We start from the raw sequence: 23,760 nt of genomic DNA, 5'->3' as shown, positions 1-23,760 counted from the left end.
TGTAAAATAAACACAACGAAGATTGTTCTAATGGACATCATATTCATGTGTGGCTGGGAGGCGTGACCAGCCTTAAGAAAAATAAGCGATAGGAAGTGTATTGCCATATACCCGGCATTGTTACCGCAACGATGCTATTCTTTGTGCAAGGAGACTGGCAGTTTGATGATGGACCAATAAGGAAGGATGAACGGACAAGGGTGATATCTCAGAGAGCAATTTTACACATCAACGCGTATGGATTGTTGTTAACGTTTCCCATACTTCATACAACCATTAGGCTACTCTTCAGTAATACATGCGGTGAACCCGTATAGATGTATGGTCAGCATAACCATTTTCAATTATACTTTGTTCCGAATACTTACTTCTTATCTTAAGCTATTGTATTAATTCGCTCTCAGAAATTATGATTTAATATAAACGAGTTCATACCATTTGACTTTCAGTAGAAATAAACCTAACTGATGAAATACATCACAAATTCTGGTAACATAACATTTAGCAAGAAGGCTAATATTACATTTCAATAGAGAACTTGAACATGTAAGCCAACTTGGACTATGAAATAATGAACAGTTGGTGATGGACAAATATTTTTATTCCGGGTTATTAAACCAGCAAATGGTCCTGAAATTTGTGGATTTAACCTTAATTAATTGTTAGGTTCTCGTTTGACGTCAAAACCAGATATTCCCTGCGAGATTGTACTTTCATTATTTTCTTACGTTTATTATGTTTTTCTAAAAAAGTTATGACTATCATACAAAGTACAAAACCAATTTGATTCGTCTTCACCAAATTACATATCGTCGCTGGACGAGTACTACCGTGGATATGACAATGCTTTTCTTATCCATTATTTTCCTTAAGTCGTGTCACGCCTCCCATCCACATATGGATGTTAAGTCCATCAGAACAATTTTCGCTGTGTTAATTTCCCTATGCTGAACTGTAAAGGAACTGTGTGAATGTATGCTTGAATGATTATTTAGGCACTACTATTGTATAATGTATTTAAGTTTCATTTTTCTCTACACTGCAACATAGGAAAAGAATACAACGAGAACTGTTCTCGTGGACTGTGTATCTATAGGTGGCTGGGACGCATGACCAGCCCTGAGGAACATAATGGGTAGGAAGAGTATTGTGAAGTACGCGGTGAGCAACAAGGTCGACGCATTTGATATTTGATCCTCTAAAATAGTAATATCTGCTAAGAAAGCAATCAATATCGGGCGTAATCGGAGAATGAATCACAATATACATAACATTTTTTGAGAAATGTAATTATTTCATCTGGCTCCCTGGCTGAATAGTGAATGTATTTATCTTCAGTTATAAGGGCCTTGGATTCGATTTGCAGCTAAGCCGAGAATTTCAGATCCATGTGGTTAATTCCTCCAGCTCGGGTACTGGGTATTCGAGTCCATATTCATAATACATTTATCTTCATCAACGATTAACACACTACTCTATGACTACCAAAGAAACACGTTATAGCAACATATCGTTCCACATAGTGTTGGCATCATGAAATCAGTCGCAGTACTCGACCAAATGTATCGACTGCAATAAAGGTGAAGAAGGTGAAGAAGCAGAAGAAGAAGAATATGACAATTTCAATACTGCCGGAAACTGAAAACTAGGGAAGCACAATCCGGTTTTCTTTAACGTCATACCTAGGTAAAAAAATAAAAGATTTTTGGTATTTGTTTTACGTCGCACCGACACCGATAGGTCTTATGGCGACGATGGGATAGGAAAGGCCTAGGAGTGGCAAGGAAGCGGCCGTGGCCTTAATTAAGTTACAGCCCCAGCATTTGCCTGGTGTGAAAATGGGAAGTCACGGAAAACCATCTTCAGGGCTGCCCACAGTGGGGTTCTAACCCACTATCTCCCGGATGCAAGCTCACAGATGTGTGACCCTAGCCGCACGGCCAACTCGCCCGGTAATCAAAATTTTAAGAATTAAAAAAATTGTATGCCTATGTGTGTATCGGTCACATCCAAAATGAGGAGAAAAAGTAATTTATAAATTTCCGTAGTGTATGTCTGCCTGTATCTATATAATAACGTAAATATTAATTTTCTATACCGTTTGTTTCATTACTCTGTCCTACCGCTGTTAAGGTTACCGAAGAATCCTATTTAACTGCGATGTATAAGTATATTCTGACCTTCCATATATTTTTTCCTACATGAATGTTACCATCCCCGATACTAGAATGTGTTGTTTGTCCCAAAGCTGACCGAGAGCGAACGTGTGCATGATGCGCGATCTAGGGTTGTTATTTGCTGAGTCTAACAACCTACAGTATTTATTATTACAATTTATCATATATAGTCTTATCAGAATACTAAATTTTATTTCAAAACCTGTTTTCGGACTCTCAGGTCAATCATCATTGTTGAAATATCCAAAGCCTTTTAAAAAAGATGGCTTTGATATTTTATAATGATTATAACGTACAGTATATCTGGGAATAGGTTGGGGGACATGGGGAGTTAGGTAACTCTTTCTTCCTTTCTTTCCATTCCTCTTTTAACTACTGGTACTGACACACTGGGCAATTATAGTATTCGAGCAATTCGATCCATGCTAAGTAGCAGCTAAAAGGAATGGGGAGTTTGTACACTGAACGGAACACAGTACATCAGTCCTCACCGCTGGTTGTTATTCGTGGAAGACTTCCATCAGTCACTACCAGTTGTAGAAACTTGGACAAAGGTGGAAGAAGTACAAGCTTCACTGAAGAAATCCTTCTTAAGGCCGTCGACTGAGAGTCTTGTCCTCGCAACCAACACTTATGTGGAATTTGGCGTCAAGGAAAAGAGTAGTTTCATGATGAAAATTCGAAGTGAAACATTACATGGCCCTGGTGATATTATCATTCGCTGTTACTGGCAAACATCGTTCTGTCTCAGGACAACGTAACGTAACTGTGAATTTTTAACACAAAATTCGCAATACCCATGGAACTTAAAATACTTGGATTTGTGAACGAGCCTATTTTGAATTGAAAATGAGGTCGTGGGAATAAATGGGGAAAATTATCGGTCGAATTCAGAGCGAAGAAACAAAATACATGTCAGTTAAGTCGGTCGTGAACAACGACGATCCGCTAGAGCCCCTTCAGTTCTATTTTTGCACCTGACTACTTGCCATATGAAGTTACGTTCAAATTATGAGTGCTGAGGAACTTAAAAGCACCGAAAGCATGCAGTGGCAATAAGGAGTAAGAATGATACGCAGGAATATCGAGACTGATGTTTTAACCGGTACTGTATTTATAAAACGCATTCCCGTAATTTCTAGCAGTTATCCGTTATACCTTCCAATTTTTCGATTTCGGTTTCCCGTGAGTGTCTACTATGTTATTTGCATAAATAATTTGCAAGGCAAAACACTCACTACCGTTCTGATGAGTTTTTAGATTTAAGGATGTTTCTCGCACGGTCAATTGGCTCTGTTGGCTCTGAAATGCTTTAATAGATTAAGGAGCCTCTCCTACAGATTGTCCACAATATTCATACTTCAATCAATCAATCAATCAATCAATCAATCAATCAATCAATCAATCAATCAATCAATCAATCAATCAATCAATCAATCAATCAATCAATCAATCAATCAATCAATCAATCAATCAATCAATCAATCAATCAATCACCACTGATCTGCATACAGGGCTGTTGCCCGGCTGGTGACAGATTTTCTATGGGTAGTTTACCAACTATTTTCTTAAATGATTTCAGAAGGTTGGAATTTATCGATGATCTTCCTTGGTAAATTATTCCAATCGCTAATTTCTCTTCATTTAAACGAACGTTTGCCCGAGTTTTTTCTTCTTGAATTAAAATTTTATCTTCATATTCAAGACCTTCCTACTTGAAGCTTATTCGTCTGGTAATGTCATCCCACGCCTCCTCTTCTGTGACAACTAGCAGTCGAGCAGCTCGGCTCCTTACTCCCAGGTCTTCCCAGCCCTAAATTTGCAACATTTTCGTAACACTACTCTCTCACCGGGCATCACCCAGAAGAAATAGCGCTGTTTTCCTTCGGAATATTCCCAGTTTTCGAGTCAAGTGATCGTCGTGAGGATCCCATACACTGCAACCATACTGAAAATTGGTCTTACCCGTAACTTATTCGCCCTAGCCACTACATCCTTACTACTGCCGCTATATACCCTCATAACCATATGTAGACATATGTAACCTTTATTTCCCTTCAGCCACGAATGATTGATGTTTTTTGCATTTACATGAAACACGTAAACTCCTTGCATGGCGTGAAATGTACCAGCAGAAATTGTGCTGAAGTCAGTGGTGCAAATGCCTAAATTTACTTTGAAAATATGTCTGTCTTCTGAAAATACAGTATCAGATTTTAGCCTTTATTTGATAATAATTCGTATGCTGACATATGTTTCCATACGTCTAATTTAAGCTGTGGTGTCATCGGTTCTATTTAGTACTTCTAACTTGAGTAATACCATGTGCTGCTCTTCCTTTATACTGAATTTGAGTTAACCTTTAGTTCTAATGTACTCAGCACGAAACAAATTCAAAATATTCTCCCCAACACCGTAGGCCTTACACCTACAATCAATTCTGGAACGAGAATTTTATTTCCACAATTATTTAACTTTCCTGCGGGCATACTTCAACATCACGTCCATCCATCACATGAATTCAGACTTGGCCGAAAGAGAGACTGCGAATTGTATACAATAAACTGATGTGATGTTAATGTAGTTCGCTATCCATTCAAGGCTGTGTGTGAACGAACATATTGTGTGAATGTTACATCGCTCTCATTAACTGTGTTCGCATTCATTGTAATAACAATCATCAAATAGGAGAACATGTTTTAAAATGAAAATAGCACATATTTCAAACTTTCTATACCAGGACACTTTAAATTATACGAAACCAGTATTAATGTTTATTTTCTAATCTGTTCAGTAAAATAGTAGGAATTTTCAGATACTTTTTAACGTTTAAGGTCAGTATGAAATCTCCTGTTAGGTGTATGTTGAGTGACGGTATATGAACCTCCGAATAGATGTTTCAACTATAAAAATATGTACCTAGCTCGATAGCTGAAGTCGCTTAAGTGCAGCCAGTATCCAGTAATCGGGAGATAGTGGGTTCGAGCCCCACTGTCGGCAGCCCTGAAGATGGCTTTCCGTGGTTTCCCATTTTCACACCAGGCAAATGCCAGGGCTGTACCTTAATTAAGGCCACGGCCGCTTCCTTCCAATTCCTAGGCCTTTCCTATCCCATCGTCGCCATTTGACATTTCTGTGTCGGTGTGACGTAAAGCAAATAGCAAATATATATATCCATAAATAGTGAGTTAATTTCCAGAAATTACAGTAAGTCAAGATCATTTCAATTTGGAGAATGATGCACATTTCGCATCAATCTAAAGAATTCGCTTCAGTTGGCCAGGTTGTTGTCGATGTTATTTGGGACATGAGAGAGGCTTATCTGAAGAAACCATCCTTGCTGCCATATCTCTAGTTCTCCCAGGCTTCTATACCCTAAACTCGTCTTCAACTTGTGGTTTGGTCAAATTTTAACAAATTTTATTTGATGTGCTTTCAGTTGTAGTCCGCCCTACCATTCTTACCCTCAAAATCCATCTGCAGCACCCAATGATGCGGCCTGCCATTCTACTTCCTTCTACATTAGTTAGTGTATTTATTTCATTTCCATACAGTATTACACTTCACTCAAAAACATCTCGAGAAATATTTGTAACAGATATAGCTACGTTTAAGGTCAGCAAACGCATTTTTTTAAATGAATGTCTTCCATACTTGGGCTGGTCTATGATTCCTGTCCTCATTGCTTGTCATAACTGGTAAAATGTTCCATAATTTATGTCCTAGCGGAATATATACCACATCGTATGAATTAATGTGAGACACTTCCATTGGGTTTCCACTGGGATTTATTTGAATTCGTATTGCACTCCTGTCAGCATCATTGACACATAACGGTTTTTCATTTGGAGCATTGAAAGAGCTGGCAACACTGAAAATAACTGACGGGATAGCCAAGATATGGCAGCACTGCATGATTTGGTGTGTGTGGTAACAGCTCAGAATATGGGCGGTATGAATGACCCTAACCGCACGGCCACTTGCTCGGTTGTATGTATCTGAAGCAGACGGTTATTAGGTTTCAAAGGTTCAGATAAGTCATAATAAAATACAAAGTCGTTGAGATTCTGAAGATGATTGGAATCAAATACACAGAAGGATTCATTCACCGGGGCTAGTTTTACAAAAACAGTAATTTTACATTTTTCCTATTTGCACATTACAATGTTCTATCAAATCCTGACCTCCTTGCACATAAGTATCCTGTTCTTTCCCCAAAAATAACTCCAGTGTGTTCCCAATATAATTCTTTCCTATATATCAATGTGAGCTTTTAATATAGGCGCACTGACATTTCTATTCTCCAACAATAATTTCTTTGAATTGTGGATATTAACACACAGACTCCACGCCAGATACGATAAAACTCATTAGATAGGTCACATTTTTATCTTTTCTCGTGATTCTCTCAACACATCGTGAGAGAAAGTTTGAGCGTTAACTACAAAACAGTACACTTCTAGGCACCCAAGGTCCAATCTCCACGCGAATTGCGTGCATAAGAAAATATTCTGATTCGTTATACTTTTTCCGTCATTCATAATACCACGTATCTGACAATGCTCTTCCTATTGACTACTTTCCTTAAGACTACTCACGCCTCCCATTGCATACGGAATTGCAGTCCATTAGAACAATAATTTCCTTGTGTTTATTTTACTATAGTATGCTTACCTGTAAAGGAAAACGAACCATACCTTTCCATACCGTAGGGATGTATGTTTGCATGACGTATTTACGCACTCTTAGAGTATACTGTATATAAGGTTCATTTTCCACCGTACACACGCATACCAAAATGAACACAACGGAAATGTTTTTGATGGATCGAATAACCATACGTGACTGGGAGGCGTGACAAATCTTAAGGAAATTAATGGACAGGAGGAGCACTGTTAGATACGATGCATTGCTTCTTAGGCGTCGATATACTCGACTCGCATCTACCTCTGCGGCCTTTGCTTTCATAATCAACATCCTAATGATAATAATAGTAATAATAATAATAATAATAATAATAATAATAATAATAATAATAATAATAATAATAATAATAATAATAACTTTATCCCCACTAACTAGTATAGTTTCAGACACGTTGATGCATCAGAATATTAAACCACAGGCTTCCTTTTATGTGCCGGTATATTTATCATCACGAGGCTGACGTATTCGAGCACCTTCGAGTACCACCGCGCTAAGCCGGGGTAAACTAACTTGAGAACAGCAATACAGGATTGTACCATCCCAGCCGTTCAACGCGTTTCATTAAAAAAAGTAAATTTATCTGAGTACACTGAACAGTATCCAAACTCACCAATATGCCTACTCAATGTATTCTTTTCGTTTTAAGGAAAGTTTTTGGGAGGATAGCAAATAATTTTGAGATCCAAAACTATTTCTAATTAAAGGGTTTTTGCTCAAATTAAAGGTCATATGCATTACTTCCTGTCTGCGACGAAGAAAATTTGAACCCTTAATATTTGTTGTGAGTGAAAACGGAACTCCGACGAAGCACCTCGTAAATCACATGGATACATAAATATGCAGGTATTTACACATTTACAGAATTTTTTCATTTTTATTATAATTACAGTATATCTGTCACCTCTTATTTCACCATCATATTACCAATGACCACAGTTGTATAGACTACGGGGTTGAACCTCGTTCGATGTGGAGCAATATGCTAGGAATAATACTGAACACCTTGTGCGTTCAACAACAGTACCTTGACCCCCCCCCCCTACTCAATAACCATTCTTCATAGCTATGTGTATTAACGTATCCATACCTGCATCGTTCCATCTCGCCTTTTGTAACGTTTTAGAGGATGTCCTTCTCTGTTCTCCTTTCCCCAGTTTCCTGATACATGCGCATTTCGAATTGGTAGCGTTGTTCAGCTCAGTCGCGTTATGTATTCCTTGCTACTGACGTAGTATTAATTGTACATGAGATAACTTCCGTACCTTTCCTTTCAAATATGTGAAAACAAACGGGTAAAACTTCAGTTCACTTTTAGACATGATATGGGCTTTTAGGCTTATGCCTAGTCAAGAAAATAAGGTGAAGTTCACTTTCCTCATCATAAGAGCATTGTGAGTAGATCATTTTTCATATCTTATTCATTCTGAGAAATACATTGCTGACTTCGTTGTGTGCAAACACAAATATGGAGAGTTGGCGACTTCTGAAGACACGGGGCTGATTTTTCACTTACGAGTCTGAGTATTAAACAAAAATCTACTGACAATGAGTAACCTCGTTCCATACATGACCATGTAGAAGCGAACTGTATCCTCTGCAGGTATTTGTGGAAATGTTGACATTCAGCCTGATGATCTAGGAACGAGTATCAGATGTGGCCGGGATTACGTGACAAATCAACAATGGATGATACACAAGACTTTTGTTACGTGCCAGTACAAACATCCTGACCTTGCCTGATATCTCTGCCTTACGAAGGGTAACAAGAAGGCACTTATTTTGCGGTACGTATGCCAAACAAATGTGGAAACATTCACTGACTTGGTATTACATACATCTTCATCTTATAATGTAATGGCATATTAAGTAGATAGCACACAAAGGGTGGAAGGGTTTAATTTTAAATAATAATGTATCAGTTACATTCTGACCGACTGAAAAATAATAATTGTGTGCGGAATTCTAAACACGTATGTATTAAAAAACATTTTTAATATAGTTTACTGGATACAATTTTAGAAAAGTAAACGTATATTTTTAGTTTCTGATATTACATTAAATCATTAGTAAAGTTCCACTGTTAGTAATGTTATTAACTATATCGATGGCTTTCTTTTAAAACCTCTCATGTCGCCAAGCTCTTTCTACCCCTCATACTCGTTAGACTGGCCACGCTCCTGGCCACATCTTTAATTGCAGTTCATCAGAATAATTTACGTTGTGTTCATTTTCCTAAGCAAAAGTGTAAAATAAAATTCTTAAATATGTTACATTGTAGGAGTGCGTTGATTTGCCATGCAAACATCATGTCTGCAACATGATATGGTAAGGTCAATTTCCCCTACACCATGGCATAAGAAAACGAACACAACGAAAATTATTCTGATGGACTGCATATAAATATGTGGCTAGGAGGCGTGACCAGTCTTATAGAATATGAGGGTAGGAAGAGCATTAGGACATACGAGGTTTTAAAAGAAAGCCATCGATGGTATTTTAAATATTAAGTTCTACTAGACAATTATTAAGTTCAACAATTACTGTTAATAAGGGAATTGAACAAGACGTGAAAACGGCCCATGAAATAATTTCTCTACTTGCTTGCGAAAAACTTAATGGAGGTGCATGTCACATACTGTTTTCAGCTTCTCTGGAAAAGGTGTGACCTCGAGCCATTCCCCGACCGGCGTCTCGACCCCCCGCGGCCGCGGGCTCCACATCCACCAACACTGCCGTGTCTATTGGCGTGCTCACAAGGCTGTTGTGGTTGGAGAAGGAGTACATGTTGGCGACTCCACTCGCCGTGGATGAGCAGTGCAGGCGATACAGAGGACCTGTGGTACAAAGTTCAAATTTGCCGTGGTACAAGCCTATGATTTGTTATCTACACATATTACTCCCTTCATTTCTACGATGCGATCATTGTATCTCCAGCATATTTCCACTACAGTGCGAAATACAAACATAGGTGCACAGTTTTCATACTACTGGTACTGGGGTATCATATTCCAAATAGCATTAAATGCTAAGTCATACATTTGAAAAATCTTCAGATGATATATTTTCAGCCTCAGGTGGTAACGGTTGGGCCGAAGAAATATTATTGGATATATTAAAAGGTAATCAATCTCTCTTTAATTTGTATAATTTACTTTGGTTGTACTTTCTATGGTACACTATTATAAGGCTATTTACATTTTTAAACCAAAATAATATTCGTTTAATTCTAGCTTAGTAGATTGCACTCATTTGTCAATCCATGACTGGCTAACAATGTGCTCTTAAACAGTTGAGGATGCGCCCATAAATCCAGTATATATATTTATCATACAAATTTGAAGACAGCATGAATATGGACTTCCCAAATGCGTTGCTCACGGTTATTTAAAAAGTAATTACAGATGATGTAAGCATTCACACCCTGTTTTCTTTTATTAATATTTCCGACCTACAGGGACACTGTCCACTAGAACTCCACCTTCCGAACCTTTCGTCTAAAGCTATGGAAGGCATTCTAAAATACTTGACATTCAGCTACCTGTACGATGCGAACGAAAATAAGACGAAGGCAGTCACATTGTACAGGATATATACCATTGATTAATAAAAGCTGTTTGGAATCAGACAGGGTTTGAGTGGACCACGACTCTCTTAAAATTGTAACTCTGATTTCAGAATATACCTAATATATCAGGGTTTCCAATGTATTTTGGTATTACATCTATCAAAATGGAAGGAAGAACATTTTCAACTGTTTACATAATGTATTAAATATTTGAAGATTAGGTTAAAACTGACAATAATAAGTTAGAATTTTATATCTCATTTAACATGTGCGTTTAAAGAACCCATGCAGAAATGCAAAGTTATCTATAGAAGTAAAAATATGTTTTCGATTGTTTAGCCGTCATGTGTCTCTCACAATAAAATATATAATCAGAATTTTGTTGAGGAAAGAGGAAATATAAATGAACGTGACCTCTTGCATACTGTAGAGTAAATAAATGATTTTGAGCCTTTTCTTGGATTCCGAATGTGAATACGTGCTGTATCAAAATTAGCAATCACTTATAATGAAGAGTGTGTAAAGGTATGTAAGTTGCATTTAAATGGAACGTGACATTTTCTGCCAAGCTCCCTTTTGAAACATAATAGGGATGTATCACGCAAAACTTGTCCGCTAGGCAGCGTAATGGTAGTACCCGGTATGCGCTTTCCGCTGCTCGATTGTTTTACATGAGACTTATATGGAGTATTCCTACATCTGCGATCATCGAAACGAAACTTTTGCTTTAAATGTATTAAAATGGAGTTACCATGTTCTGATACTGTTTTCAACAAGACGGAAAATGGTATAGGTGCAATGACGATTGCGGATTTGGATGCAGAATTGAAGAAAAGGGGCGAAAAAATATCCAGAAAAATGCAAGAGTTGATTGAAAGGTACCAGTAAGGAATAAATGCAGCAACTACTTCTTTTAGTGTTTTTGTTAAGATTGAATTCTTAAAGTACAAATAGCATTTTGAAAACATTCCTAATACGGTATTTTTTCTTTTCTTTGTCGGTTATAGGCGTACATAAGGCACGACATTGGTTATGACAGCAGTGCCTGGGGCTACATCCAGTACAACTGAACTTAATTTCCGTGTTTTTCCTGAGTTTCAGGATCTTGTATCGGACCATAAGGCAAATACCGGTAAAAAATTTCAAATTTGGAATTAATGAGTTATTTCCTGTTCAGGAAGTCTGAAGTTGATGGTGCTCCAGTGTCAAATTATAGGTCACTGTGTGATTCAGGGTACCGTACCCCACACGGTGTTATGGCTGTTTTCCCACTTCTATATCTTCTTGCTCTCTGAGTTATTTCCAAGGTACCTGTGCCACACCATGCAAATATCGAAGGTACAGCGTTCTCTTTAAGTCTTCGTCTTTCGCCTAAAATTATTGAAATAGGTCATATTAACTTTTCAGAATGTACAACCTTATTATAAAATTATTTCTTAATTAGTACTAATTGACTTACCAGTTTCAGTAATGACTTAATCTTTAACTGTAAAATGTTTCGAGCAGACTTTGATATTAGGAGTTATATTTTTATTACGCAGGTCCTGCCTACGAATCGCATGCAACCACTTTTTACGGAAAGCATATTGCTTAGGAAAATGATGGTATGAATTCGGTCGGCCTTGATTTTGGGGTATTGGGACACAGCAGTAGTCAGTCATCACAATTTTCTTGTCGTCTTTGTTGTCGTAACGATATATTAAATCTTTAACTTCAGCATTTAACTAGGTAACTTCCATTAAAAACACATAAAAACAAATGACGGTCGACAAGCGCATACCGGGTACTACACGTGAGACATCTATCGGTAGTGTTGCAGTACATCCCTATTGCGATATTAACCTCCTTTGTTGCATTTGCAAACTACACTTGACCGTCAAAATCCGGCTGTTAAACAGCGATCAAAACACTCGGCTATTCTACACAAACAGTTAAAACGCTTTTGTGCAAGTCACTTTCAAAATGGACTCTGTGTAGATTGGATGTATTGCGAAATTTATTTTGACTGAAGAAATTCTCAAAGAGATATCTCATGGAAAGAGAGGTTGATGTACTCACCCTCTTTTATCCAATGGCCATTAAACACGACACATTCATGCCAAGTTCGCTAAACTTAGAATGTATAGAGACAAGTTATTCCAGTTAAAAAAAACGGCCGGCTCCATTGCTAAATGGTCAGCATGCCGGCCTATGGTCCCAGGGGTTCCGGGTTCGATTCCCAGCCTGGTCGGAGGCCTTAACCTTAGTTGGTTAATTCCGATGATTCGGAGGCTGGGCGTGTGTGTGTGTACCGTCTTCATAATTAAAATTCCTCATGCGTAGGACCCCATTCTCACAGACGCGCGCAGGTCGCCTATCAGGCGTCATCTTGAAAGCCCTGCACTAGGCCTCTCCGGAGGCCACACGCCACTATTTATTTCGTTCTACAGAATGTCAGTTACCTCGAAGAACAATTTTATTTTGCAGGTGACAACGATAATATTGCAAACGATGGTACCGTCATTAGGTAGTATATCGTCGCTGCCGGGACAAAACCTCCTATGTGAAATACTTCAGCTTAGAACTTTGGCCGGTAAGGTTCTGTCATCTAAGGTGCAATATTGTGTGAATATCGTCAAGGCATTCTAGCTCCGAATCATCGGAATTAACCAACGAAGATTAAGGCCTCCGACCAGGCTGGGAATCGAACCCAGAGCCCCTGGGACCATAGGCCGACATGCTGACCATTTAGCAATGGAGCCGGCCATTTTTTTGAACTGCTAGAACTTGTCTCAATACATTCTAAGTTTAGCGAACTTGGCATGCTGCGGGTCAGTATATCTCCAAAATATTATCACATAGGAGGTTTTGTCCCGGCAACGACGATATGCAGAGCGGACGCTATTCAACAGCCTTCTACTTCCTCCTGTAGACCGGTTCGCGGTCTTACCGCCAGCAGTTGCAAAGCCTCCAAAGTAGTTGTCACCGCTTGTTGTAGCTTTTTAAACGCCAACGAAGTCCACCTTCAGAACACTCGTGTAGACGCAATGGAAAGTGTCTTGTTTTATTAGCCCGGAGATTTTCGAAGGCGACCAAACAGCTGGGTTTTAACAGCTCGTGTAGAATGGGCCTACGATACTACTTGCCCCCTTTGTATTAACCTCCCTTCCCAGTTCTGGAATATATTGAGCCCATTTTCATTGACCATTGACTTCAAAAATTCTCTTCATAGGAGCCAAAAATCTCTGTGAATATCCCAACAGTGTTTTGAACCAACCGCCAAATGTTGCTCACCGAGCGAGTTGGTCGTGTATCTGTGAACTGGCATTCGGGTGATCGTGAGTTCGAATTCATCGTCGGCATCCCTGAAGGTGTTTTTTTTTTTTTTTGTGGTTTACTCATTTTCACAGCAGGCTGAACTATAATTAAATCCCCGACCACCAACTTCCAAAATCCTTCGGTATGTCATTGCGACGTTAAATCACTAGCAAAAAGAAATAAATGTGGATCTTTTACGTGCAAATACTGAGAGTATGGGTCTACGATGCAATATTGGCATTCGGTTGTGGAATTATGGGAATGTACTCGGTTCGAAGAAGTTATTTATCAATGCTGGGGAAGGTATTTAAAGGTATTGAATATACAAAGGAATCAGTCCCTTGTATTGCGAAAACGCAACAATCATTTCAAAGCAAAGTCATCTCCGTACAGGCCATGAAGGTCCCTGGAGGGGTGGAAGGTAAAGTCTTCCACTATTCCGTAACCTCGGCATTTGGTGGGGTAGAGTGGTTAGTGGTTCTCGTATATTGTTTATGATACCTTATTCACTACCACATATTTTTGTCGAACTGTCAGTTTTATAGAAAAAAGACATGACCGATAGTAATATTTGTATTGTTTTAGTAGACGTCTGTAGGTCCCAAACAATTGTTGTATGCAATGAGACGAACAAAAAAGATGTTCTTCTTATAGATTGTACATCTTCACCTTCATTTTGGCATTTTCATTATCCTTGCAGTTGGTTTCTGTCTTTGAGGAGCAGTGATTTGCTGTCATTTTCCTTTGATATTTTCCTCCATATATTTCAAATTCTGGTGATGTACTTTTCTTCTTCCATCACGTAAGGTTTCCTTGGTAAAGCTCCATATATTCGTGTATTGGGAGCTTCCGCCTCACAAAGCAAGCTCTGATATAAACATTTAAAACAATACTACGATATAATTTAATGTTGATACGTCGTCACTCCTACGCCAAAGCAGGGAATGTGACAATGTTCTTCCTATTCATTATTTCCCTTAAGACTGGTCATGCCCCGCAGCCATATATTGATATGGAGTCCATCAGAAAAAAAAATAGTTGAGTTCATTTTCCTATGCGAACGTGTAAAGGAAAATAAACCTTACTGTACCGTAGTGTAGGAATGTGTGTTTGCATGACATATTTACCCCTCTTAGAGTATGATGTATTTAAGAATCATTTTCCTTTAGACACGCGCATAGGAAAATGATCCCAATGGAAATTTTTCTGATTGACTGCATATCAATATGTGCTGGGTCCGACTCGCTGGCTGAACGGTCAGCGTACTGGCCTTCTCCTCAGAGGGTCCCGGGTTCGATTCCCGGCCGGGTCGGGGATTTTAACCTTAATTGGTTAATTCCAATGGCACGGGGGCTGGGTGTATGTGTTCTCTTCATCATCATTTCATCCTCATCACGACGCGCAGGTCACCTACGGGTCACCTGCACTTAACGAGCCGAAACCGTCCTGGGATATCCCGGCACTGAAAGCATACGACATTTCAATATGTGCTGGGAGGCGTGACCAGTCTTAAGGGAAATATTGAATAGGAAGAGCATTGTCACATTCGCAGTTTTGGCATATGAGCGACGACATGATCTCAAAATCCTGAAGATATTTGTAACTACAGTATAATAAGAAATATATTTATAAACCTCTGTTCTGTTAACTGGTGCTATCAAAAATTACGTGCCGTATCTCTTCATAGTACCACATATATTTTATGTTGGATTTTGACACTCTGGGGGATCTGCTGGTGGAAGAGTCAAGAACAGATTGGTTCAGCAACCGAAGGATATCGCAAAGAGGATCCGTCGTTAATCTTTAATTTTATCATCTACCGTATATCAGGCTTTCTCAACTGGTGTGGCGCGGCACATTGATATGCCACGAATGAACCGCTACTGTTCCGCAAGAGCAAGCAAACGATAATATTAATCATGCAGTTCCCCTTTACGAAGTAAAACGCACTCTATGATGCAAGAGTTCATTTCTTTCCTTCTCTTACCATTTGTTTTACGTCGCACCGACAAAGACATGTCTAATAGTGACAATGGGATAAGACAGGGCTAGGGTGTGAAAATGGATAAACCACGGAGACTCGTCTTCAACGGTACCGACATCGGGGTTCGAACTCACCATCTCCAGAATTCAAACTGACAGCTATGTAACTCATATCACGTAGCATATCGGTCGATCATTACTTTTATTGTAATTATTATTATTGTTATTATTATTATTGTTGTTGTTGTTATTATCTAAATAGGAGCGAAACATCTGGAGTCAATGGCATTCCCTGTGAATTTCTGACTGCGTTAAGAGAAACCAGCACGGCGAGTTTATTCCATTTACTGTGCAAGATATATTGGACAGGAGAAGAGCCATCCGATTTTCGGCAGAATGTAGTTATAAGTATTCCCAAGAAAGCCGGTGTTATCGAGTGCGAAATCTACCGCACCATTTGTTTAGTATCTCACTCCTGCAAAGTTCTAACACGTATTACTTTCAGAAGAGTGGAAAGACAAGTGGAAACAGAGTTGGGAGAAGATCAATTTGGTTTCAGAAGAAATGTAGGAACACGTGATGAAACCCTGACTCTACGTCTGATCTTAGAGGATCGAATTAAGAAGGGCAAGCCCACATTCATGCTGTCCGCAGATCTAGAAAAGACATTTGATAATGATGATTGGAACAAGCTATTTGAGATACTGAAGGTGATCGACATCAGGTACCGAGAAAGAAGAATTATTTACAATCTATATAAAAATCAGTCTGCAGTAATTAGAATCGAGGGCTATGAAAAAAAAGCAGCAATCCAGAAAGGGGTGAGGCAAGACTGCAGTTTCCCCCCCCGGTCCTTTCAATGTTTATATAATTAGAACAGACAGTAAAGGGAATCAAAAAGGAATTTGGAGGACAATTACAACCCAAGGAGTGGACATAAAAAAAACCTTGAGGTTTTCCGATGATATTGTTATTTTATCTGAGACTGCGGAAAATCTGAAGAAGTTACTGAATGGTACGGACGGAGTCTTGGTTGAGGAGTACAAGATGAACATATATAAGTCCAAAAAATATAAGTGATGGAGTGAAGTTGTACGAAGTCAGGTGATGCAGGAAATATTAGATTAGGAAATGAAGACTTAAAGGAAGCAGATGAATGTTATTACTTGAGTAGTAAAATAACTAACGACGGAAGAAGAAATGAGGAGATAAAATGCAGGCTAGCACAAGCAAGGAAGGCCTTTCTTAAGAAAAGAACTTTGTTCACTTCGAATGTTGTTATAGGAGATTGAAAAATGTTTTTGAAGGCTTTCGTTTGGAGCGCGGCAATGTATGGGAGTGAAAAATGGACGATAACTATCTCAGAAAGAGAATAGAAGCTTTTGAAATGTGGTGTTACATAAGAATGCTGAAGGTGAGATGGATAGATCGAATCACGAATGGATGGATGCTGAATTGAATTGGTGAGAGGAGATCGTTGTGGGTAAATTCGACGAGAATAGGAGATAGAATGATAAGACACATATTAAGACACCCAGGACTTGTAGAGTTGGTGTTTGAGGGAAGTGTAGGGGGTAGGAACGGTAGGGGTAGACCAAGGTATGAATATGGCAAGCTGATTAGAGCAGATGTAGGATGCAGCAGTTATGTAGAAATGAAAAGTTTAGCACAAGATAGGGTGGCATGGAGACCTGCATCAAACCAGTCCATGGACTAATGACTCAAACAAAATTATTATTATTATGATTATTATTATTATTATTATTATTATTATTATTAGTGTACCGGGTGGTACACCTCCACGTCGCTAATTCTAACTTTGCGCCAGTTGAAACTCCCCTACTGGAGGAAGTCTAAACGTTATCTAATGTGTTAATTTTCAAGTTTCTCAGAAGATGTCACTACTTGGAAATTTTGAAGTTTCTGAACTGGGTCGTTTTCGATGTATTTTTGTTTTGCCTGTTGTAAGAAGTGTGAACATTCTCTTCTAGAGGACACTACTGAAGAACTACAATGGTGCACCCTAGTGCGAAGTGAAAGAACTATTTTTTGGAGAAATTCTTATTTCAAAAGTTTGTTCCTTGTTAAATTTATTTCTGTTATTGTTTAAGTTGGCTGTATAACCCTTTCTTTCCCCTTGTTTTGAATTTAACCAATCCCGAATTTCTTTAATTAATTTATGACCAATCAGGTGTATCTTCCTCAACAGGGATATGTTGCTTAACCCTAACCAATAAATTTTTTGTGGGAGGGTGTTCTCATTCCTGAAACGCCTCGAACTTTCCGCGAGAGTATATAAACAGCTGATTTTCGGGTCTCCGCGCCACTTCTGTAACATCTTTCAGTGTGTAAAGTACGTAGCAGGGGGCGGGAAGCGCCTCTTTCTTCGGGCAGCAGTTCAACCACAAGGTAATGGCCTTTTAATAACTTCTTTTCTTGCTAGCTCAGCAGTTTAACTCTCGGGGCTGGTCCGAAGCCTTTTCCATGTAACTTTCCTTTAATAATGTAAAGACACTCGGTGTCAATTCTTTCTGTTTTAACTACATATTGGGATAGAGAGTGCTTAACCCTCTCGAGCTCCCACTCATATTGCATTGAGGTGAACTTATTTTCTCAACCGTTTCTTCCTTAACGTAATGTAAATTGTTTCCTTCTAAAAGTCACCTCTTTAGTATGGGATTAGCCCTTGCATTAACGGCCTAGTCCCAAGTAGGTTTTAAACAAATGTATTAGGAGTGCAGATCGCCTCCTCTCAAATTGGTATTTTAGAGGCCATGTAATTAACCTTTCCTCACTTAATAGGCCTCAGTAGGTTGGGTATTTTTACCCCTGTGTTTATGTCCTTAGAGGACAACTTGAAAGTTGAGTTTGGTGTGACCTTTTATAGGCTTGAACGTTGAGAGCGGTTTGCTCTTTTTGAAATTTGGTTCTGCGTTCCTCGAGGAGGCTTTACTGTGTAATTTGGAGCAAGTGCTCCTGGGCATGAATGGGGTTTTCTCTCCCTCTGTTGAAACTTGTTTTGGGGTAAATCTGGGCTAATTGCTCAAGAATTGTGAGTTCGGGGCTCGAAGCCCAAATCCTGTAAATACTGTAAGTGTACTTTTGTTGCCTTGCTACTCTGTACCTGCCATGCTTGTTATTTCTTGATTTTGAAAAGAAAATATAACCTTGTTAAATTTTATCTTAACTTTAATTTCGTATTTTGAGGCCCGTTCACCCCCGCACCTTCTTTCACCTCTGCTGTTCCACAGATACCTCGGAACAATTATTATTATTATTATTATTATTATTATTATTATTATTATTATTATTATTATTATTATTATTATTATTATTTACTCTTAATGCCGGACTGTTCCGGAAACCTGCAATGTAGTATCTTGGAGCTTGAAAGGTGATGCAGCGATTATGATATCGTCCCTATTCTGCCAAAAGGGTGAATGTGACAATGCTCTTACTATCCATTATTTCCCTTAATACTGGTCACACCTGGTCAGGCCTTCCAGCCATATATTGATATGCGGTCCATCAGAACAATTTTCGTTGAGTTCATTTTCCTATGCGCGTGTGTAAAGGAAAATGAACCTTAAATGCACCACACTCTAGGAGTGGGTAAATGTCATGCAAACATACATTCCTTCAGTATTGTACAGTAAGGTTCATTTTCCTTTATACACGCGCATAGGAAAATGAACTCAACGAAAATTGTTCTGATGGACCGCATATCAATATGTGGCTGGAAGGCGTGACCAGTCTTAAGGGAAATAATGGATAGGAAGAGCATTGTCACATTCGCCGTTTTGGCAAAACAGGGACGATATGTAAATTACAATTTACAACATTAAGGTGATGCTGGTACGGAAGAAACCCAAGAAGATTGAATGGCAGGTAGGAAATACGAAATCTCAACAGACAGACAATTTCAAATATTCGGGGTATGTATTCTCCCAGGATGGCAGTATACCAAACGAAACTGAATCAATGAGCTGAAAAGCTAATGTAGTTAGCTCGCAGTTACGATCAACAACACTTGATAGGAAAGAAGTCAGCTCACAACGAAACTATTCTTACACCGGTCTCTCTTCAGACCGACTTTTCTGTAGGGAACTGAAGGTGGGTGGACTCAGAATATCGTATTCATAAGTTGGAAGTAACGGACATAGTTAGCGAAAATGATTGTAGGTACGAACAGGTGGGAACAATTTTGGGAGGCTCATGACATGAGGAGATAAAGGTTAGATTAGGGTTGAACTCCATGTATGAAGCTGTAAGTACAAACCGGCTTCGATGGTGGGGTCATTCGAGCCGAATGAAGGAGATTAAATTACAAAGGAAAATAATGGGCTCAGGCATAAAGGATAACAGGAGAGGGAAAATAAGGAGCGATTATTAGGCTCAGTTTTCGATTAACGCCACACAACTAGTTGGAAATAGAGAATTGCGGAAATGCGTGTGTACTTCACAGAGGCTTGCAGACTGTATGCTGAAAGGCATGGAAGTCTGTAATAAAGATGTATGTATGTATGTATGTATGTATGTATGTATGTATGTATGTATGTATGTATATATGTATTTTAATACAGGCATTGTTGAAAAGTTACTATGGTATGTTAGTTTTTAATGAATGATTCCGTAAGAAAGCTAATAACAGTTTAATTTACTTTTCCGATTTTAAATAACACAATTTGATTGACAAACTAAATAATTTCGATTAAGTCCTGTGCATTAGCACGTGTTGGGCGGACTACAGTATGGAGCGATGTTTGGTTAAAAAAACAAAATGCTATAATGGTAATCAAGAACCTGCTTCAGTTTCCACTATTTCTTTACAGATTTCTTCGTCTACGAGTAAGTCTCGAAGTGTTATACGGCAGTAAAGAAAGTTATAAATATTTGGCTTTATGTCAGCTGGATGAGGGCACAAACAGTACCCGCTGTGTGCCATCCGTGTGGGGCAAGTGTCAAAAGATGCAACTGTACAAAACAAGTTAAAACGTCATTTTCAAACGAAGCATGTGCAATCAAGTGATAAGCCAGCATAACGTTTTAAAAGAATCCTGCCTCAAACAGCCCAGCAAGCCAAACGTTTCATGAAACAAGCTACTATAACAAAGCAGAAGCGACATGCTGTATTGTAAACTGAATAAATTACTAAAATAAGGCCTATACAACAGCTTAATATGTATGCTCCAAAATTGTAAAATCCATGCTTGGTGAACGTTTGAAAAACAAGTAATATCACATTCCCATTTCAGACTACACTATTAGTAAGTGCATCCTAGAAATGTGTGAAAATGTTGAAACTTAAGTTATAGAAGCACAACATCAGGGTGAATAATTTTCTATAAAGCTCGACGGGTCAATTAACGTCACTGTTAAAGGAGAGTTTATGCTATTCGTCAAATTTATTCATGTTAGGGGATTCATAGGAGAGCATTTATTTTGTAAGGAGCTCTGAAAGACAAGACAGCGAGAAGGTATCTTCGATTCAGTAATAATTATTATTTTGTAACTGAAGTTTTACCACAGAAGTCTTCTTTGAATTTACAAACGTTACCTACGTCAGGTGCAGTAAAAATATGTTTGGCCTTAGTAAAGGAAGAGATCCCGTAAATAACCTTCAAACATTGTCCGAAGCCCTTGCTTCGCAGTTACTTGTTACAGAAGTATTGCATCAAAGTATAAAAATGTTTAGTTACTTAAATGAATCTGGATATTGCTCATGGTTTGCAGGAGTCAGTTCGACGCAAACGGCTGAGATGTGGTGAAGTGGAGAATCAAATCTCATCACTAACAATGTGTCATAGGAGAGCATTTATTTTGTAAAGAGCACTCCGAAACAATACAGGGAGAAGGTATCTTCGATTCAGTAATGATGATTATTTTGTAACTGCAGGTTTACCGTAGAAGTCTTCTTTGAGTTTCCAAAAGTTCACAGATTTTACCTGGAGTCCTGTGTTTCAACACCCCACCTATTCAAACAACGTAGCCCTCTGTGACATATTCAAAGACAAAACAGTATTTTGAAATGATATCATTAACTTAAGTAAAACCTGCATCGGAGGAGGTTTTATAGAAGGTTGCAAACAGTGGCTTTGAAAAATCGTCTGAAGTATACAGTCACACAAGTGGAGTAGGTTCACGGCGGCAATGGTTTGGTGTATTAATGGATTCGCGATAAAGAACTATACCACAAAGTTCCCGAATACTGACATCCTACCATGTGCCACTGGCAAAATTTAGGAGGGCAACATATCGATGGTTTTCTTTTAAACCTCGTATGACCGAATTCTTTTCCTACTAATTATATTCCTTAAGACTGGTCACGCCTCCCAACCACATATTTATATGCAGTCCATCAGAATAATTTCCGTTGCGTTTATTTTCCTATGCTATGTGTAAAGTAAAAGAGATCTTATCATAACGCATTGTAAGGGCGTTGTTTGCATGGCTAACTTACGCACTCCTACAGTATAATATATTTAAGGTTACCTTTACATATCGGCATAGGAAAATGAACACAAAGAAAATTGTTCTGATGGACTGCATATAAATATGCGGCTGAGAGGCGTGACCAGTCTTAAGGAATATAATGGGCAGGAAGAGCATTGGGACATACGAGGTTTTAAAAAAAAGCCAACGATATGTTTTGCCTAAGTATAACTATCTGGAATTTTTACTAAATTTTAATTACTCCAGCAATTATTAAATTTGTTTCTGCTTCGTAGTGTTTACTGAAAACTCTCCCCGAAGTGGTTTACAATATTTTTGGGTTTCTCTCTTCCACGTTGATTATTTACTAGTCCTTCTCAGTACCTGACGCTATTTCGGTATCCAGGAACTAGGATATGTTTATATTTTACCGCAGTTCGCGATTCATTTTCCTCCTCAGTTTCACAATTTTGTTAGAAACGAAACACTGACTGTTCTCTTGAACAAATGCAATCGAGTGAGTTTCAGATTGGGGGGGGGGGGGGGGTTAATCATTCATTCCCACATAAGCAAGACATCCGTTACGGGACATTTTCTACCTTACTAAAGTATCCAAATAGACTGCCAATGATGTAATTACAGTAATTGTTAATTGGAAACGTGAAGGTGCAATCACAACACAACCACGATCTGGTCGGCCACACATATTAAAACTCAGGGACCAACGAACATTTAAAAGGTTGGTGTGAAAAAATCGTCTGTTTTATCACCAAGTAATTTGAAAGTGCTAACAAAGTACAGCCAATAACATGATTGTGCCTCAGGAATTATAAGGAATAGGGTTTCATGCTCGGAAAATTGACATGATCCATCACTACAAATTACCTGTTTCCACTGTTCCGATGTCCTCTGACGTCTCCTTTTTATTAACAGTGAGGAGGGGAATATTTGGTTTATGGACAGTAGTAGTAATGATAAGTTAATTGAGTTAACATACCCACTACGACTAGGAATTTCCGTGATATGCAGTGAAGGAAATGTTTAAAGAACCTGAGTGAACTCAAGAAGTAGAATAATTATTGTAAATCAGATTCTATTATACGTGTTCAAACTGTAAGTAAATTCTACGTTGAGTGCCATTTTATGGAATGGAGATTTTTCATTATTGGGTGCAACCAGTGAACTTACCCTTAGTTTTACAGAAACACAGCCTTTCAAATGAGAGTGATTTCAGTGCATATTCAAAAGGTTGTAAAACGAAATGAAAAATGAATATCGTTCTTGGATGTGTAAAGTTTATTATTTATTTGAGTAACGATGCATGATACAATGTATCGTGAGGTTGCATTATGGACAAATTTTGTTCACCTGAGATGAAAGTTCTTTTTTTAGCCATTTGCTTTACGTCGCGCAGACTCAGATAAGTCATATCGTCGCTTCACCGGTAAAAGGTTGTATTCCACAAAGCTCTTCCTATCGATTATTCTCCTTAAGACTGGTCACGCCTCCCAGCCACATATGGTTATGCAGTCAATCAGAACAAATTTTGTTGTGTTCATTTTCCTATGCCCATGTGTAAAGGAAAATTAACCTTACTGT

The 23,760-nt window shown here is 38.5% G+C and overlaps 1 protein-coding gene across 1 annotated transcript in view; it reads right to left on the bottom strand.

Moving 5' to 3' along the window:
* Positions 1-9,512: 9,512 nt before the first annotated feature.
* LOC137498451 (uncharacterized) overlaps positions 9,513-23,760 on the bottom strand; it is a 429,548-nt gene continuing 415,300 nt past the window's right edge. The window contains exon 4 of the mRNA XM_068225961.1: positions 9,513-9,718. Within this exon, the coding sequence (XP_068082062.1) occupies positions 9,513-9,718 (206 nt within the window). The remainder of the gene's footprint in view (positions 9,719-23,760) is intronic.

The sequence above is a fragment of the Anabrus simplex genome, chromosome 2 (assembly GCF_040414725.1).
Source record: "Anabrus simplex isolate iqAnaSimp1 chromosome 2, ASM4041472v1, whole genome shotgun sequence".
Taxonomy (NCBI): Eukaryota; Metazoa; Arthropoda; class Insecta; order Orthoptera; family Tettigoniidae; genus Anabrus; species Anabrus simplex.
Note: the sequence above shows the minus strand (reverse complement) of the source record. Positions and strands in the feature narration are given on the sequence as shown.